Raw genomic sequence first — 17,368 nt, 5'->3', positions numbered from 1 at the left:
CTCCCTTGCTCTGTGTTGTTGAGCAGGTTACCTAACTTCTCTGTGTACCCGCCTCCTCGTCTATAAAACACAGGGCAAATCATACCTACCTTGTGGGCAGCACATAGTAATTCCTCAGTTTTTGCCTCAATCATTGCTCAATATTCTAATCCTCTTTGATTCTCTTTATAGCCCTGAGAGGCAAGCAGGGGAGGATCAATTCACTGATCTTTTTTGAGTGCCCAGCCCCTGCTAGTCACTTGTCTCTGCGTGGTTGGTCATGGTGGGTGCAGAGGCCAGGGCACTTGTGAGGGTGTGACCCATCCCACCCTCGGGTCTCCTTCATCATGAGATCTCGGCTCTGAGAGGGCAGGAACGCTCCTAGTACAGGAGGCTTCTTTATCCATTCATCTGTTGATGGACATTTAGGCTGCTTCCATGTCTCGGCTATTGTAAACAGTGCTGCAGTGAACATTGGGGTGCATGTATCCTTTTGAATTAGAGTTTTCATCTTTTCCGGCTATATACCCAGAATGGAATTGCTGGATCTTATGGTAACTCTATTTTTTTTTTTTTAAGGAACATCCATACTAGTGTCTGCACCAAGTTACATTTCCACCAACAGTGTAGGAGGGTTCCCTTTTCTCCACAATTGAGGGTTCTCTTTGATTCTGTACATAACTTGCTATTGGTTGTGAATACTGACTTTTTTTTCCTTCTGTCTTTATGCCTTTCATTTCTTTCTCTTGTGTTAATACCTTGGGAAGCATCATTAATACAATAATGGATGGAAGTAGTGACAGTGGGCAATGTCCTTGTTTTGTTCCAGTGTTTCTTCACTGAGGTTTGCTATGGCTAAACATTTTCAGATTAAGAAAGTTTACTCCTATTTCTTGTTTGCTAAATTTTTAAAAAATCATAAATAGGTGTTGAGTTTTATCAAATACTTCATCTGCCTATGTGAGAATGATCATATAGTTTTTATCCTTTATTTGATAATGTGCTAAATTACATTAATAGATTGTGTAGTGATGCACCATTCTTACACCTTGAATGAAATTTAATAGAAATGTAACCCTAATGGTATAATTTCTTTCATTCATTTTATTCATTCAGACTGTGGTAGTCAAGAGACCAGGATCTGGAGCCAGATTACCTGGGTTCGAATCCCAGTTCCACACCTTGATTGTGTGGCCAAGTTATTTAATCTCTCTGTATGTTGGTTTGTTTCTCTGGAAAATAGGGTATTAATAGTACCTACTTCAAAGAGTTGATATGAGAATTAATTGAGATAAGCCAGTGCCTAACACAAACTATTTTCTCAGTAAAAGTTATTTTCACCATCAAACATTTATTGAGCACCTGTTTTATGCCAGGACCTGTGCTAGGTGCTGGGAACTCATAGTTAGGGTAACCACATGACCCCATTAACCAATACAGTCCTGGAAGTCCTGTTTTGTACCTTTTATCCTGATGGAATTATTACCAGCCCTCCCTTTCACTCTCAGTAGTTTCCCAATTTGGATGATAAATTATTTGATCACCAACTGATAGATGAAGAGGTTTATGTAATGTGGATGTGGAGGACCTGGCTAGACTTGATTCATAGCTGAGGTTCACTAATGTGAAGCAGAATTGTGGTTGGGGTCAAGGTAGAGGATCTTCAGGGCCCCACAGGCAGCATAAGCCTTTCCCCTGTCTTCTTGTTTGCATTTTTTTCCAACAGGAAATCTGCCGTCATCATTGTCTTTGTTCCTCTGAACGTAAAAGCGTCTTTTTCCTATGGCTGCTTTTAAGATTTTTTTCTTTCTTACTGATTTTGAGTAACCTGCTTATGATGTGCCTTGGTATAGACTTCTTTATGTTTCTTGTCTTTGGAGTTGAATTTTGGAGGTCTTTGAATCCATAGAAGAAATCACAAATGGAATTTAAAACAAATTTTAAAAAAATTTGAATCCATAGAAGAAATCTTTTAAAATTAAAAAAATTTTTTTTAAATTTTAAAAAATTAAAAAAAAATTTTTTGAGCGTTGAACATAGTGAAAATGCAGCATATGAAAATTTGCGGGTCACTGCTAAAGCACTGTTTAGAGAGAAAAGTATATCATTACATGCCTAAATTTTAAAAGAAGGTTTAAAATCAATAATCTAAATTTTCACTTTAAGGAAAAACCCCCTAAGCCTAAATTAAGTAGAAGGAAAGAAATTACGAGAACAGAAACAATAACGTAAAAAGCAGAAAACAGTAAAGAAAACTGACAGAACCAAACGTTGGCTGTTTGAAAAGATTGATAAAATTGATAAACTCCTACTAAGAATAACCAAAGAGAGAAAACACAAATTACCCATATCAGGAGAAAGAGAAGATAATTACTTCAGGTAAAATAATAATAAGGGAGTGTTAGTAACAATTTTCTATCAATAAATTCAATAAGACAACATGGACAAATTGTTTGAAAAACTCAACTTTCCAAAGCTTACTCAAGGAGAAAAAAATGTTAAGTGCCTTTACACCTATTAAAGAAGTTGAGGGGCTTCCCAGGTGGCGCAGTGGTTGAGAGTCCGCCTGCCGATGCAGGGGACACAGGTTCGTGCCCCGGTCCGGGAAGATCCCACATGCCGCGGGAGCAGCTGGGCCCGTGAGCCATGGCCGCTGAACCTGCATGTCGGAGCCTGTGCTCCGCAACGGGAGAGGCCACAACAGTGAGAGGCCTGCGTACCTCAAAAAAAAAAAAAGAAGTTGAATTCATAATCAAATACCCTCCTGCAAGGAAAGCTCCAAACCCACATAGTTCCTCTGGTGAATTCTATCCAACATTCAAGGATGAAATAATACCATTCTTACACTCAGGAGGAAGGAAGAGTTTCCAACTTACTGTGTGAAATCAGCATAGTCCTGATATCAAAACCTGATGAGGACATTATAAGAAAGGAAAATATCAGAATACCATGATCATGGATGCAAAATTTTTCATTAAAATATTAGCAAATCATGTCTAGCAGTATATAAAAAGGATAATACACCAGAACCAAGTAGGATTTATCTCAAAAATTCAACTTGGTTCAACATTTCAAAACTAATCAGTGTATTTCACCACATTAACAGAATATAGGAGAAAAAATGCATCAGTAGATTCAGTAAAAGCATTTGACAAAATTCAGCGCTGTTTATAATAATAATTTTTTTAATCCTCAGTAAACTAGAAATCAAAGGAAACTTTCTCATCTTGAGCATCTACATAAAACCTACCACTATCATCATAGTTCATGGTGAAAGCCTGAATACTTTGCTCTTAAGATTGGAATAAAGCAAGAATGTTCTCTCTTACCTCTTTTCTTCAACATTGTATTGGACATTCTAGCTAGTGAAATAAGGAAAGAAAAGGCATACTTATTGGAAAAAGGAAGATGTATAATGACCTTTTTTTCCCCGACATTATTGTCTGTGTAGAAAATACTAAGAAATCTGCAAAAGACAAAAATACCTACTAGAATTAATAAGTAATTTTAACAAAGTTGCAGGTACAAATTCAACATACAAAAACCAATTGTATTTCTGTATACTAGCAGCAAACAATTGGAAAATGAAGATTTAAAACACCATTAATAATAGCTTCAAAACACATAAAACACGAATGAATTCAATGAAAGATGTGTAAGACCTCTACATTGAAAACTATAATGCATTGCTGAGTGAATTAAAAGAAGGTCTAACTAAACAGAAAGATTTACCATGTTCATGTATTGAAGGTCTCAATATTGCTAAGGTAGCTTCTCTCCCTAAATTGATCTATCGAGTCAATGCAATCTCAATTAAAAAAAAATCCCAGGAGGCTTTTAATGTAGAAATTAACCACTTCATTCTAAACCGGGTCTGAAAGTGCAAGGGATCTAGAATGACCAAAACAGTTTTGAAAAAGAAGAAAAATTTTGATTTTAAGACGTAACTAAAGACCTACAGTAATCAAAATTAGGATGGTGTTTATGTCAGGATATATCTATCTATCAGTGGAACAACACAGAGGGTCCAGAAATAGTAAATCCACACATACATAGTTAATTTATTTTTGACAAAGGAGTTAATGTAATTCAATGGGAAAAGAATAGTCTTTTCAACAAGTTGTTCTGGAATGATAGGATATCTACACCCCCAAAAATTTTGAATGGAAGTTTGATATTAAATTTCATTTGAACAGAGAATTCTGCTGAACCCCTCCCCCCAAAAAGATCTGCTAATAAGTGTTTTAGAGGTGCTGTCCGGTCACTCCCAAATCTATTATTTTTATATCTTCATGGGAAAGTTCAGAGTTGTGCCACCATTCTGAGAATCACTAGGTCCCAAAGGTATGATGACCCCTGACTGAGGTGGGCAACTAGCACATGGGCCGGGTACATGGGCAAGGTTGAGAGGCCCATGGAACATAAAAAATAACTTCATTAGGGACTAGGGTACATGATGGTGAATCCTCTCACACAGATCATGACTATGTTCTTAGCTGTACTTTAATTTATTTATTTATTTATTTATTTATTTTTGGCTGCATCAGGTCATCATTGCTGCGCGTGGGCTTTTCTCTAGTTGTGGCAAGTGGGGGCTACTCTTCATTGTGGTGTGCTGACTTCTCATTGCGGTGGCTTCTCTTGTTGCAGAGCACGGGCTCTAGGCTAGGCGCGCGGGCTTCAGTATTGTGGCACGTGGTCTCAGTATTTGTGGCGCGCAGGCTCAGTAGTTGTGGCGCATGGGCTTAGCTGCTCCATGGCATGTGGGATCTTCCTGGACCAAGGCTCGAACCCGTGTCCCCTGCATTGGCAGGCGGATTCTTAACCACTGCGCCACCAGGGAAGCCCTGGTACAGCCACTTTGGAAGACAGTTTGGCAGTTTTTTACAAAACTAAACTACTAACCATACAATTCAGCAATCATCCTCCTTGGTGTTTAAACAAGTGAGTTGAAAACTATGTCCACACGAAAACCTGCACATGGATGTTTACAACAGCATTATTCATAATTGCCAAAACTTGGATGCAACCAAGATGTCCTTCAGTAGGTGAATAGATAAACAAGCTGTAGCACATCTACATAATGGAATATTATTCAGTGCTAAAAAGAAGTGAGCTATCAAGCCATGAAAAGACATGGAGGAACCTTAAATGCATACTGTGCATTTTAAAAATTAAAGAATCTATTTTGAAAAGGCTACATACTGTATGATTCCAACTATATGATATTCTAGTAAAGGCAAAACTATGGAGATAGTAAAGTATCAGTGGTTGCTCAGGTTAGTGGGAAGAGGACGAATAGGTGGAACACAGAGATTTTTTAGGGCAGTGAAACTATTTTGTGCGATACTGTCATGGTGGACACACGTGATACATTTGGCCAAACCCCTAGAATGTACAATACCAAACATGAACCTTAATGTAAACTATGGACTTTGGGTGATAGTTATCTGTCAGTGTAGCTTCATCAATTGCAGTAAGTGTGCTGCTCTGCTTTGGGATGTTGATGGGGGGAGACCAGGAATGTGTGGGGTCAGGGAGTATATGAGAACTCTCTGTACTCTCCGCTCAATTTTGCTGTGAACTTAAAACTTCTCTTTAAAAAGTCTGTTAAAGAAAAGAAAACAACTTATACAGAGCTACAGTAATCAAGATGGCATCCTACAGACCTAGGATAGACATATAGATCAAAGGAATAGAATTGAGAGTCCAGGAATAAACCCATACATTTATCCTGAACTGGTTTTCTGCAAGGGCACCAAGACCATTCAAAGGGAAGGATGCCTCCTCTTGTGGGCAATGTGATGAACATGTACAAAAAGGTTTCAAAAGAGTATGTGAAATCCTGAAATAGGGATACCAACCAGGAGTGCTGTTGGAATTCCAAGAGAGGTGGTGTGACCTTAGGCTGGGATAGTCAAAGGCTTCCCAGAGTAGATGTCGCCTGATAAGGCCATCAAAGAAGAAAGGGAATGGGGAAGTACATTTCAGACCACAAAGGATGAGAACTTTAAGAAAAGTCACACGTGTCGTTATTGTCCCTCTCTGTTTCCGTGATTCTCCCTGCTGTGTCCCCGCATCTAACACAGGGCCTGGTGAGCCCTAAGTCAGTAGGATGGACAAACCCATTCTGAGGTTTCCCGTGATCTCTCAGAGTTCTCAGGGAGATGGAGTGACCTTGCCTCTTCGTAAGGGGAATCTCTAGATCAGGGAACCCACCAGCCTCTTGTAGTAACTAACGTTCCCTTTGTTCCTGAGCTGGAAATGGTCACAAGCATTGGGGCCCCAAAACTGGAGTTGCTGGGAACTCCACCCTCTCAGAAGGGCGAGGAGTCGGCCTCTTGGGTTACAGATGTGCCCCAGCTGGGCCCGGCGTCCACCCTTCTCTCTCCCCAGTGTTTATTGCTGCTCAGCCCTGCCCACGAAGAGCTGCCGAGTCAGCGTTCTCTGGCTGGGGCCAGCTCTTGAAGCCGAGCTGTCCTGTATCTCTCGCACTATCCACCCCTTAGATAAACAGCCTGGCGTCCTCCACACGCTGCAGAGTTCTGACGTGCTTGCCGAGGGCCCCCTTAGCCAAATGCCTCTCACTCTAAGAAGGACCCTGGCAACGGGCCCTGCTTTTCCTCCAGCCCGGCTCAGGCGCTTGCTGCAGCGACAGGAGAATCCACTTCCTGCCCGAAAATGTGGCTGCAGCAGAATTCTCTGCGGGGCAGAGCTCCCTCCCTCACTGCCCACACACCCGGGCTTCCTCCTCGGGGAAGGTCCGGGCAGCCTCTTCATCAGACAGCTTCCCTCAGCCTTTCATGTGACTTTTCTCTATCAGACCCAGTCCTGCAAATTAGGCGCCCACCAGGTTACAGAACCCACTTCGCGGCCTGCCCGGCCCCCCAGGTGGGGTGACGTTTGGACTGTGTGTCACACGTGGCCGCACGGGTTTATCCCACCGCCCACCGCTCTGCCGTACTGCGCACGCGCCACTTCGCTGAATGGGGGCGGATTTGCGGGCCCCGCCGACTGAGTAAACTCAGCTGGCCGCCTGTATTTGGGAGCCAGGGGATTGGCTTTTCTTGAAATGTCACCTGTGGGCAGAGAAAATGTCACCAACATCTGGTTAGCAGTGCATCGTCTTCCTGTGGCCAGTGGGCCCTGGAGGTAACAGGGAGGACAGACGCCTCCCTGTTATCTAGTGGGGGGATCAGGTGACAGGTGTGCTAAGAGCAGCACCTGAAGGCTCCGGGTGGAGGGTGGCAGGTCAGCTGGGCGCTCACGGCTCTGGAGAGAGCCCGTTGACCCAGTACTTTTAGCAGATGGGCTTGTCGTGGCCTCAGGGGGCCCAGACTAAGGCAGAGGTGGGGGAAGAGGAATATCTGTTACAGAAGGAGGAGGTGGGAGACAGCCCAGCTGCAAAGCATCCTCAAAAGGCCTTTTGAGGAAAAACTCAAATCCGCAGGGCTATCAGATGACCCTTGCCTTCCAGGAGGCACGTGAACCCACGGAGAGGTTCAGGCTGCTCTTGGCAGGGAAGGTACAGGGAACGTGACCGTCACTCCGCCAAGACAGAGCTAGCTTCACCTCCTACAGGAAGTCTTCCCTGACCTCTCCCTTCAGGTCCCACAGAATCCTTTACATATAGCCTCACCATTCCCCGCCACTCCAAAACTTGCTTGTCAGTCTCTAGCACCAAAACAAAGCTTCACAGACTTCTGGGTAGGGCCCAGGAAACTGCATTTTTAACAAACACCTCCCCTCCCCCAAGGTGTCAGGTATGGGCAGACTTAAAACTACATTTTGAGAACCATCTTGCTCTAGAGCAGCCTGTCCAATAGAAATATAATATGAACCATATATATAATTTAAATTCTTCTAGTAGCTACATAAAAACATAAAACAGGTGAAATTAAAGTATTTTTACTTAACCTGATATATCCAAAATATTATCATTCCAGCATGCAATCAATACAAAAATTGTTAATGAGATATTTCACGTTTTTCGGTTTGTACTAAGTCTTCAACACCTGGTGCATATTTTAAACTTACAGCACATCTCTGTCCGGACGGGCCACATTTCAGGTGCTTAATGGCCACATGTGGGTAGTGAACTGCCATATGAGACAGCTCTAGGGCTTTGCTACTGTGGTCCATAGACCAGCAGCTTAAATTATTTCTAGCCCCTAACAGAGGGCTGGCATCTAGAAGGCACATAGCAAATGTTCTGGGAGGAAAGGAAGGACTACATGAATCTTACGTGCCCCTGTCCACTTCTCTGGGCACCACCATCCCTATGCACTGTTAGTGAGAATCTCAGAATCTTATGTCTGAAAAGGAATTCAGGAGTCAGAGAACAAATGTATGTCAGAGCTGATAAGAAACTTAAAGTTTCTTTTTTTTTATAACTTTTTTTTAAAAGGCTTACCATTTATTTATATATATATATATAATATATATATATTTTTTGGCTGATTCGGGTCTTAGTTGTGGCACGCGGGGTCTTCGTTGAGGCATGCGGGATCTGTCATTGCAGCACACGGGCTCTTCATTGTGGCACGTGGTCTTCTCTTTAGTTGTGGTGGACGAGTTCTTTTCTCTCTAGCTGTGGCGCACGAGCTCCATGGCTCATGGGCTCTGTAGTTTGCAGCACGCCGTCTCTCGTTGAGGCAGGCAAGTTCAGTAGTTGTGGCGCGTGGGCTCAGTAGTTGTGGCACGCGGGCTTATTTGCCCTGCAGCATGTGGGATCTTAGTTCCCCGACCAGGGATCAAACCCACGTCCCCTGCATTGGAAGGCAGATTCTTTACCACTGGACCACCAGGGAAACCCCAGAAACTTAAAGTTTCTGTAGCTTAACTCCTGCCAGCCCCAAAGAGATAGGGCAATTTGGGTAAGTCCGTCAGCTTGCAGGGCACAGCAAGCCACTTGCTTTCAGGAGAAAAGAGATCTGATGAGGGCAAATCACTCTACACGGGGCATGAGCTGGGCCTGCCTTTCTCCTCATCATCTCTGTGTTCTTCTTCAGAAATCCTGTGAAGCTGCTCTTCCAAGGCCTCAGGCCTGGCCTTCAACGTATTAGTTATATCCATGTATTTATCTTCAATCTTCTTCCAGAAGAGATTTAAGACACCTATAAATTTGCATAGGTTTCAATGAGATGAAACAAAAAATAGAAAAAATGTTAAGAAAGGTTCATAGGTACATGGAAAGGGTGTTCACGCTGATATTACATGTAGTAGTGAATATCCAACAGTAGAGATTAGGTAAATCAACCATGACCCACTCCAACCTTGAAACGTTCTGCCTCACCATTAAGAACGCTGATATGGATCAGTCGCTGTTCATTGACCACAGAAGGAACTAAATCTTTGGGGGATGACATACAAGGCTCCCCACAATTCACACCAACCCACTGTTGTAGCTTGGTCTTCCACAGGTCCCCCCAACTCTCCACACTGAAGCTCTTATGTTTCCTAAGCAGGAGAACATCTCACATATTTGTGATTTGATATAAGCAGTGCTTGAGCTTCAAATGCTTTCTTCATCCAGTCTCCTGGTGCATTCATATCCATTCCTTAAAATCGACTTCAAGTGTCACCTCCTCTGTGAAGTCTGCCCAGATATTCTCAGGCAGAGTTGGACATTCACCTTGCCCAGAACTCCCTGCTAGTTTGACATCTATCATAGGTCATTAGTATTACTTGTTCATGACTCTGCCTCCTGCCTCAGTTCGTGACTACCCCAGGGGCAATGGCTCTGCCTAATTCATCTTTCATTCCATTTGGGGTGAGATGTGGGACAGGAAGCAAATGTTCCTTGAATGAATGGATAATGAGCTAATGAAGAGACCCCTCTTGTGGCACCTATCGCTTTCTACCTTGTATTGTCTTTGGATACCTCATCTCTGTTCCTGGATTGACAAATCTTCCAGGACAAGAACAATGTGATCCATTTTTACATCCTCTACCACAGCCTGCCCTAATGCCTACTGTTTGAATAAACGAGCAAAACTCTAGTTAAAAAAAAAAAAAAGAAAGAAACAGTGCCGATATGGAAGTAGTCACTGACGTGGGACGATGTCATTACACACTGTAATGAGAGTACTTGATGAACTTATTTTATCTACATGCATGTAAGAACATCTGGAAAGGATATATATCCCAAATATTAATGCTTCTTTTTCAGGGGGAAGGATTATGAGTGATTCTTGCTCTCCTTTTGACCACCTACTGCTTCTGTAATTTCTAGTTTTTCCCCTCAATGAACATGAATTACTTATGTAATATAGAAATAAAATTTACAAAATAGAATATGGGTGAGGAAAATGGGGAGAGGAGAAAATAAGAGTTTTACTCCATGTAGAATTTATTTGAAAATCTATTGATTAAAAAAAATCCTGGGCTTCCCTGGTGGCGCAGTGGTTGAGAGTCCGCCTGCCGATGCAGGGAACACGGATTCATGCCCCGGTCCGGGAAGATCCCACATGCCGCGGAGCGGCTGGGCCCGTGAGCCATGGCCGCTGATCCTGCGCGTCCGGAGCCTGTGCTCCTCAACGGGAGAGGCCACAACAGTGAGAGGCCCGCATACCGCAAAAAAAAAAAAAAAAAAAATCCTAAGTACAGGTTTATAGTGTTATGGCCCACTGTCCATATTTACACATAGCAGGCAATTATTAAAGGTTGGAGAGGTGGACTTATAACATTGGGGTTTGAAAACTCATGAGCCAGCTTTTGTTAAATCTTAGACTGTGTTCAGGGAAGTGAAAATTAATAACAGTGCAGTCACTGTCTTGTTTTGAATGGAATCTGACAATGACCCGCCCTGCACGTGTGGGCTGTAAAGAGCTTGGGTGTGTTGGATCTTGATTGTGCAAGAGAGGATCCTAAAATCATGCTGTAGAGCTGGGTGAGTGCGTGGGTAGATGGGCATATGCACACGTGTGCACACGTACATACACTACACGTGTCAATCTAGCGTAGGACCACATTGCACCACCTCCAAGGCAGCACTTTGGTCCAAGCCAATAAATAGGCTTCTGACTGGTGTCCCTGCTTCCTCGCTGTGGCCCAGTCACTTCCCTGTAGCTCGAGCCATCCTCTCCATGCTCCGGGCCCCACCTGGATCTCAGTGCCTATACCTCGACTCCAGCCTCCACCCCACTGGCCCTTCCCCTGCCCGGAACGTTCTCCCCCTCCGCTGTGGCTCGCTTCCTCACCTCCTGCCCGTCTCTGCCGAATTGCCATTGATTTGTGAGGCCTTCCACACCACTCTGTATAAAATAACTGTTCCTTCCTGTTCTGCCCCACCACCTTATCCTGCTTCATTTTTCTTCATAGCATGTATCCCCCCAACACAGTACATATTTGTTTATTGTGTGTCTCCCCCCAACTAGAATGTAAACTCCCTGAGGGCAGGGACTTCGCCTCTTCTCTTTACTGCTATTTTCTTAGTGCTCAGTAGACGCTCAGTAAGTGTTAATCAATATTCAGAAGAAGGAATGGGCTGCAGATGTCATGTGACGGATCTTCCTCATTTTACTGAGGAGGCGCCTGAAGCCCAACTGAGAAAGCTTGCAGCCCGGCCCAGGGTCACACAGCTGGGCCCGCGGGGCTAGATCCCACTCTCCATTCTGCTCCACCTCCTGCCCGCCCACTCCTTGGAAGGGAGGCTAACCGCACACACGCACAGGGGCTGTGGCTTCATCCATCCTGTCTCCTGTGTGTTTTTCCAGTTTATACAGAATTTCAGCCCAGAATAGCAGAAGAAAAAACAGCTGTTCTTCCAGAACCCTGGAAACTCTTCCAATGGGTCTGTCCCTGGAAAAACAGCAGCAGTTCTCAGGGTGGGAATGTAGGAGACGGAGGAGAGGGTCTTCCAGCAGTTGGGGGCAGTGGGCTGGATTTGGTTTTGCAATTAAAATAACATCTGGGTCTGTTTCCGCAGAGCGGTTCTGGAAGGTGGGTGGTCTGTCTGAAGCATCAGGTGGGGCCTTCCCCATCCTGGCCCCGGGGGGTATTAGGATGGCGGGTGACCGAAGGGCTCACCCAGCATATGACGTATGAAAACAACTGGGTCCGGAGAAGTCTCTGGAAACCCCATCTGCAGCCTGGCCTGAAATCTTGCTGGTCCCTACCCTGGCCTCACTCCGGGTCGCGTCTGGACACCTCCCTCTACACCCTCAGGCCTCCTTGAGATTGTTCAGACTCCCCCTTTGATGTGTAGAGAGCTCTGGCATCCTCCCACTCATGCCCCATGTGGTTTGTTAATTGTCTGTGAAATGAGGGATTTGAGGCATTGCTCATCCGTGTGAGGACTGTGGGGCCCTGGAGCAGTGGAGCAGAGTGGGGAAGGGACTGTTCCAGTCTTCTGAATCCTGTTCCTCTGTCTGGCTCCTCAGATGCAGCTTTTGGATAAGTTTCCCATCGAAGGTGGCCAGAAGGACCCCAAGCAGAGAATCATCCCCTTCCTCCCAGGTAAGCTTTTCATGGCCTCACTAATGGGATGGGGGACACCCTGAAGAGGGACATTCTGTAGACCAAGAAAAGGCTGACTACTACACCAGAAATTCTGGGCCAGGTGGGCCTAGCAATCTGCATGTTAACAACCCCCAGGGGATCGGAAGCCCCTGATTCTGAAGGCCATTATCTTCATAGGGGCCTCTCCCACCACTCCAGGGCCACCTCTGCTCACCCCGGGCTGTGTGGCGTAGGAGGAGTTTCTCAGGCTCTGGGACTTTGGTTTCCTTTTTACAAAAAGCATGGAGAGATCAAGTTCTCCTATGAAAGGATGAAAAACTGCAGGCTGAACTCTTTCCACTGGCTACCATCGTAATCACAGGTAACCTTAAATCAAGCACACTTCCCCTCTCAACCTGCTCGAGTCCTCCTGGCACCGTTATCCAGCTGAGGCTCTGACAGCTTAGGTAACATGGCCTGTGACTTGGCAGAGTTAGGATTTGAAGCCGGGTCTGTCTGGTCATAAAGGCCATTAACCATCACAGCATTTTGGAACATGTTTAAGGCAATTGATTATGTTGTGGAATCTAGAGGGCATCTCCTCAGGTGTGTCATAACCTGCTCTTACTGTGACGTCTTCAATCGGTGTTGGAATTTATAGCTTACGAAGTGCTTTTTACTTTGTGATCGTATACAGATCTCCACGCTGAGGCATGCCCTGTGCTTTCTGCTTGAGGGATAAAGATGTTGAGGTTCAGAGATGTTAAGTAACTGCCCACAAAAGTGGCAGAGCCGAGGTGTGAACTTGGTCTCCTGCTCCAGACTGGGCTCTTTGCCCTGACCCGTGGGGGTGGTGCTGCTTCCTGGGTCTCCGCATCCCCTACCTGTCCCCAGGCTAGTGAGTTGGGCTGGTTCCCAGGGGACTCTCCCTCACATGGTCTTCACCCTCCATTCCTGCTGGGCCTGGACCTCCCCGGACATCAGCTATCAGTGGGACCATCGCGAGAAACAGGTCTGCATCTCATTAATCCCTGGCATGCAGCCAGGGCATGGTTAGTACCTGCTTGTTGACTTGCAAACCTACCTACGGGCAGCCCCCCCAGAGAGGGGCTCTTCTCTGAAGGTACTCCTCGTGCACCCCCATCCTCAAAAACAGTGAAAGACAAGAGAAGGCATTGCCGCCTGCCCTCCGAGAGTCTTATGCTAAAGTTGGAGAGAATCAATTTAGCTACAAAGAACTTCTAAATCCTCCAGTTCAGATAAGACCAGAATGAGTCAGTGGGGGTGTAGGGAATCTCGGCCCCGGACCCCTTCCATGGAGGCAGAGGACTGCCTCTCTGTTCCTGGCCTAGGAGTTAACGTGGGGGACTTTTGCACCCCTGCCTGGCTTTCTGCTGAGTCTCAAGGGAATTTGGAAGGACCAACACCCAGGTTTGTAATGACCTTAGATGTTGCTCCAGTACAGTCCAGGTGGTCCTCCACCAAGGACCCGGGAGCCCAGCTAGGATGCTGTGGACACAAGTCCGAGAGCCAAGGATGTCAGTGCCCGGCCCTGGTGCCGGGTGGACTCGGCCTCGGGGTGTGAAGGCTGCCTGTTGCTCTAAAAGAACCAGCTTTTCCCCCATTCGTGGGCAGCGCTCCAGGGAGAGACTGCCTCACTATCATTCACTCAGTGGGTGTTTATGAGGGGCTCAGCCTGTGCCAGGCCCAGGAATAAGTGCCCAGGGCCGGGGAATGTGGTGGCCTGGAGAGCCCAGGGAGATCTGGATTTGTTTCCTTCATCTAAAGGAACCCTTGGGCTAGTGAGAGAGACAAGACCTACTCCCTAATCAGAGAAGCTCTTAAGGCAAGATGTGACCTTCTCCACCACTGTGAAATTCCAATTTTGATGGAGAAGGAGCTCATTGTGAGCCCAAGGCAGCAAAAGCCTCCTGAATGAGGGGGACCTGGAGCTGACCTCGAAAGATGGCTGGGGTTGGGTGGGGTGAAGTGCAAGGCTCGTGTCCTGCTGCTACCACAGTCCGAAGCCACAAGAGTCATACTGTATGGCTTCACCCCGGAAACTCTGACTCCGTTGGTTACCAATTGTATTGCCTTCTCTGTGCCTCAGTTTTCTCACCTGGATAATAAGAATGAAAACATATCTGCTTCATGAGACAGGATTGAGACCTCTCTGAACTTCAGTCTCCTCTTCTAGAATTGTGGGGGGGATTAAAAGAGTTCATGTAAAGTGCTGTGCACAGTGCCTGTTCCATAGTAAAAGCTGAATAAATGGCAGGTGTTAATAAAGAAAGTGCTGCCCCACCCTGCCATCCCTAACTCCTGGGAAAAGCCACAGGACCTTGCCCCCATAGAGACGTGACCTGTGCATAGTGGGTGATACTGTCTAGAGGACTGTCCCCCTCCAGTCCCATCCTAAAGGAGGTTTCCTTTTCCCCTGCTTTTCTGTGTTTCTCCCCTTCCTTCAGTGGGGCTCTCTCTCCAAAGCTTCCCTTTTGCTCACTTGCTCTCCAAGACTTCGGAATGGACATTGCTGGCCATCTGGAATCCTACCCTGAGACTCCCAGGCCCTGTTCCTGGCTTTCCCCTCACCCACTAGGAAATACCAAACCCTTTCATACTTTACTCAGTCCTTAGCTTGGACAAGAAGGAAGGAGATTGAAGAAAAACAACCCAATATAAGCAGAACCGAGCAAGCAAGGGCTGAGTGGGCATGAGGGTTCCCAAGCCATCCCACAACCCTGAGTCAAAGGGGCTCCCCCAGGAGGGGAGGGTTTCAGAGAAGGGCAGTGATGAACGTTGCCTGTCTTAGGTCGGGTTCCGAAAAGCAGAGCCTGAGACGAGGATTCTTAGGCAAGTTGACTTTTGAGGGCTGCTCTCCAGTGAACATCCTGGGGCAGTGAGGGAAGCAACACAGGGAAGGGGAAGACACTGGGCCAAGATGTGGGTTCAGCTAAGTCTGGCCTCAGCCTGACCGCATGAGGAGTTCTGGAGGGCGGACGGCACCACAGAGTTGTCCCGTCTTAGGGGACAACTTTTATACTCCCCATAGCAGTATGATCTGTGAGCAGCCCCCTCTCCCAGAAGTGTGAAATATGGGCAGGTGCTCCTGAGGGCCGAGGGCGTGTCCCTGGAGAAGGGGCAGCTGTGAGCCCTTAGTAGCCGACACGCACAGAGCGTGGGGTGGGAGCATCCAGACAGGGCACCTGCAGGTACACTGCATTACCTAACACCAGCTTGAGTCTCTGTCTCCACCTCCCTGCCTTTGGAGAGCTGTCTGCAGGCACCTGCTGGTTCCCCCAGGCTAAGCCCTGGCAGCAGTGACTTTGGCAGAACCTCAGAGAGCTCAAAGGCACTGAGGTAGTCCAGCAGCCTTTGCTCCTGCAACCCGGGGAGGTTAGCAGCCAGCCTCAGGAACAGCTCTGCCAGCACTTTGGCCGGGAATTGCCGAGCAAGGGAAACCGAAGGGGAGGAAGCGGAGAGCGCCTGTTGCCTCCAGGGGAGCCTCGGTTTTAGCTTTGGAGGTGACGGGACGTGATGTGCATTTCTGCAGCCCGGGCCTGGGGTCTGGGGGTGTCTTTGGAGCGTTAGGCCAGCTGCTTTGCTTTGGCTCACCTGGCTGCAGGCTCCTGCTTGGGAACTCATGGACGTTTAGCTGGTGGAAATGACAGAGAAAGCAGAGGAACTGAGAGAAGAGAGGGAATCTGAGGCTCACCTGGTTACACGCTTGCTCATCTGACAGAGTCCTGACTGTCTTCATTTAATTATGAATATAAAAAGATTGGTTATTTGATTTAAGTCACAGTAGTTTTTTAAACTTTACTTTGAAATAATTATAGATTCATAGGATGTTGCAAAACTCCTAGGCACTCTATATTCCTCCCCTCCAATTCCACTACCAAAGTACAGGGTAGGTGGCATTATTCCCAATTTAAAGCCAGGTCAAATCACTTTCCACCATCATGTAGCCACTGAGCTGTGTACCCATTGCCCAACTTCCCCCAGTGGTGATACCTTATGTAACAACCGTACCTTATCAAACCCAGGAAATTGATATTGGCACAACTCAGTTACCTACAATTACAGACCCAAGTAATTGATTTTTTTGGTAAGGAGGTAGAGAGGGCCAGTAAGCAAGCATGCCAGCTGGTCTTTAGGAAGGAGACGGTAGTTTGACAATAGTCCCTGAGAAGTTCCACTCCCAGGCCTGACCGCTTGGCATTCCCACCTCCAACAGAAAAGCAGGGGTGAACCTTGTTTTACATTAAGGCTTATTCCTGAAAACTTCCGTGAAATTTTGCTCTTTGGGACAAATCACATCATCTTTTAGGTGTCCTAAATGCTATTCTTTTTTAAAGAGGTACGTGAGAAGTCCTTTTGCATAGTAGAGCATTCTTTTTTTTTAAGTCATTCTTTTTTTGGTTTATGTATATTTTCATAATTGGGGGCTTCTTCTGAGTTTGCTGGAAACAGGGCAGACCCGGAGCTCAGAGATTGGACAGTGATGTTGACCCCAGTGGGAGCACAGCTAGTCCGCCGACTGGGAAAGGTCTGAGATTTTACCCTATTTGCAAGCCAGTTAAGTTAGCTTAACTCCAGTTTCGTGGATGCCAGCTGAAAACACGAGACTCCTGGGTCAAAGACAAAAGACTTCATGATGGCATAGCAAGCAACATGAGTATTGCCTCCAAGTCCCGTAGGGCATGACCCCATGGGCCCAGAGCAATGCCTGCACATGCAGTGGGTTGCATTATAGGAGAGGAACCAGATCTTCAGGAGCCCACATCTTTTATAATGGGCGGTAAGCAAACCTCCCCCTTTTGCTCTGGAGAGAGACTATCCCAGTCTCCCAAGGCTCTATGCAAACCTGCTGTTTGCTCCAGAGCAAGCGGCTCCCTGCCCCTGTCTTCTAAAGCTGTTTGCTATACAAACACCTTTGAAAAGATAA

At 46.2% G+C, this 17,368-nt stretch overlaps 1 protein-coding gene across 5 annotated transcripts in view; it reads left to right on the top strand.

Annotated features, from left to right (window-relative positions):
- Window positions 1-17,368, top strand: part of SH3PXD2A (SH3 and PX domains 2A) — a 248,697-nt gene that overhangs the window by 75,859 nt on the left and 155,470 nt on the right. For 4 of the 5 annotated variants that reach the window (XM_060125289.1, XM_060125291.1, XM_060125290.1 and 1 more), the window contains one exon: window positions 12,363-12,438. In XM_060125289.1, coding sequence (XP_059981272.1) covers window positions 12,363-12,438 — 76 coding nt within the window. Of the gene's footprint in view, window positions 1-12,362; window positions 12,439-17,368 lie in introns of those variants that run through there. The other variant, XM_060125293.1, reaches the window with a different exon arrangement.

Source organism: Lagenorhynchus albirostris, chromosome 16, assembly GCF_949774975.1.
Source record: "Lagenorhynchus albirostris chromosome 16, mLagAlb1.1, whole genome shotgun sequence".
Taxonomy (NCBI): domain Eukaryota; kingdom Metazoa; phylum Chordata; class Mammalia; order Artiodactyla; family Delphinidae; genus Lagenorhynchus; species Lagenorhynchus albirostris.
The sequence above is the reverse complement of the archived record's forward strand: the minus strand, read 5'-3'. Positions and strand labels throughout refer to the sequence as shown.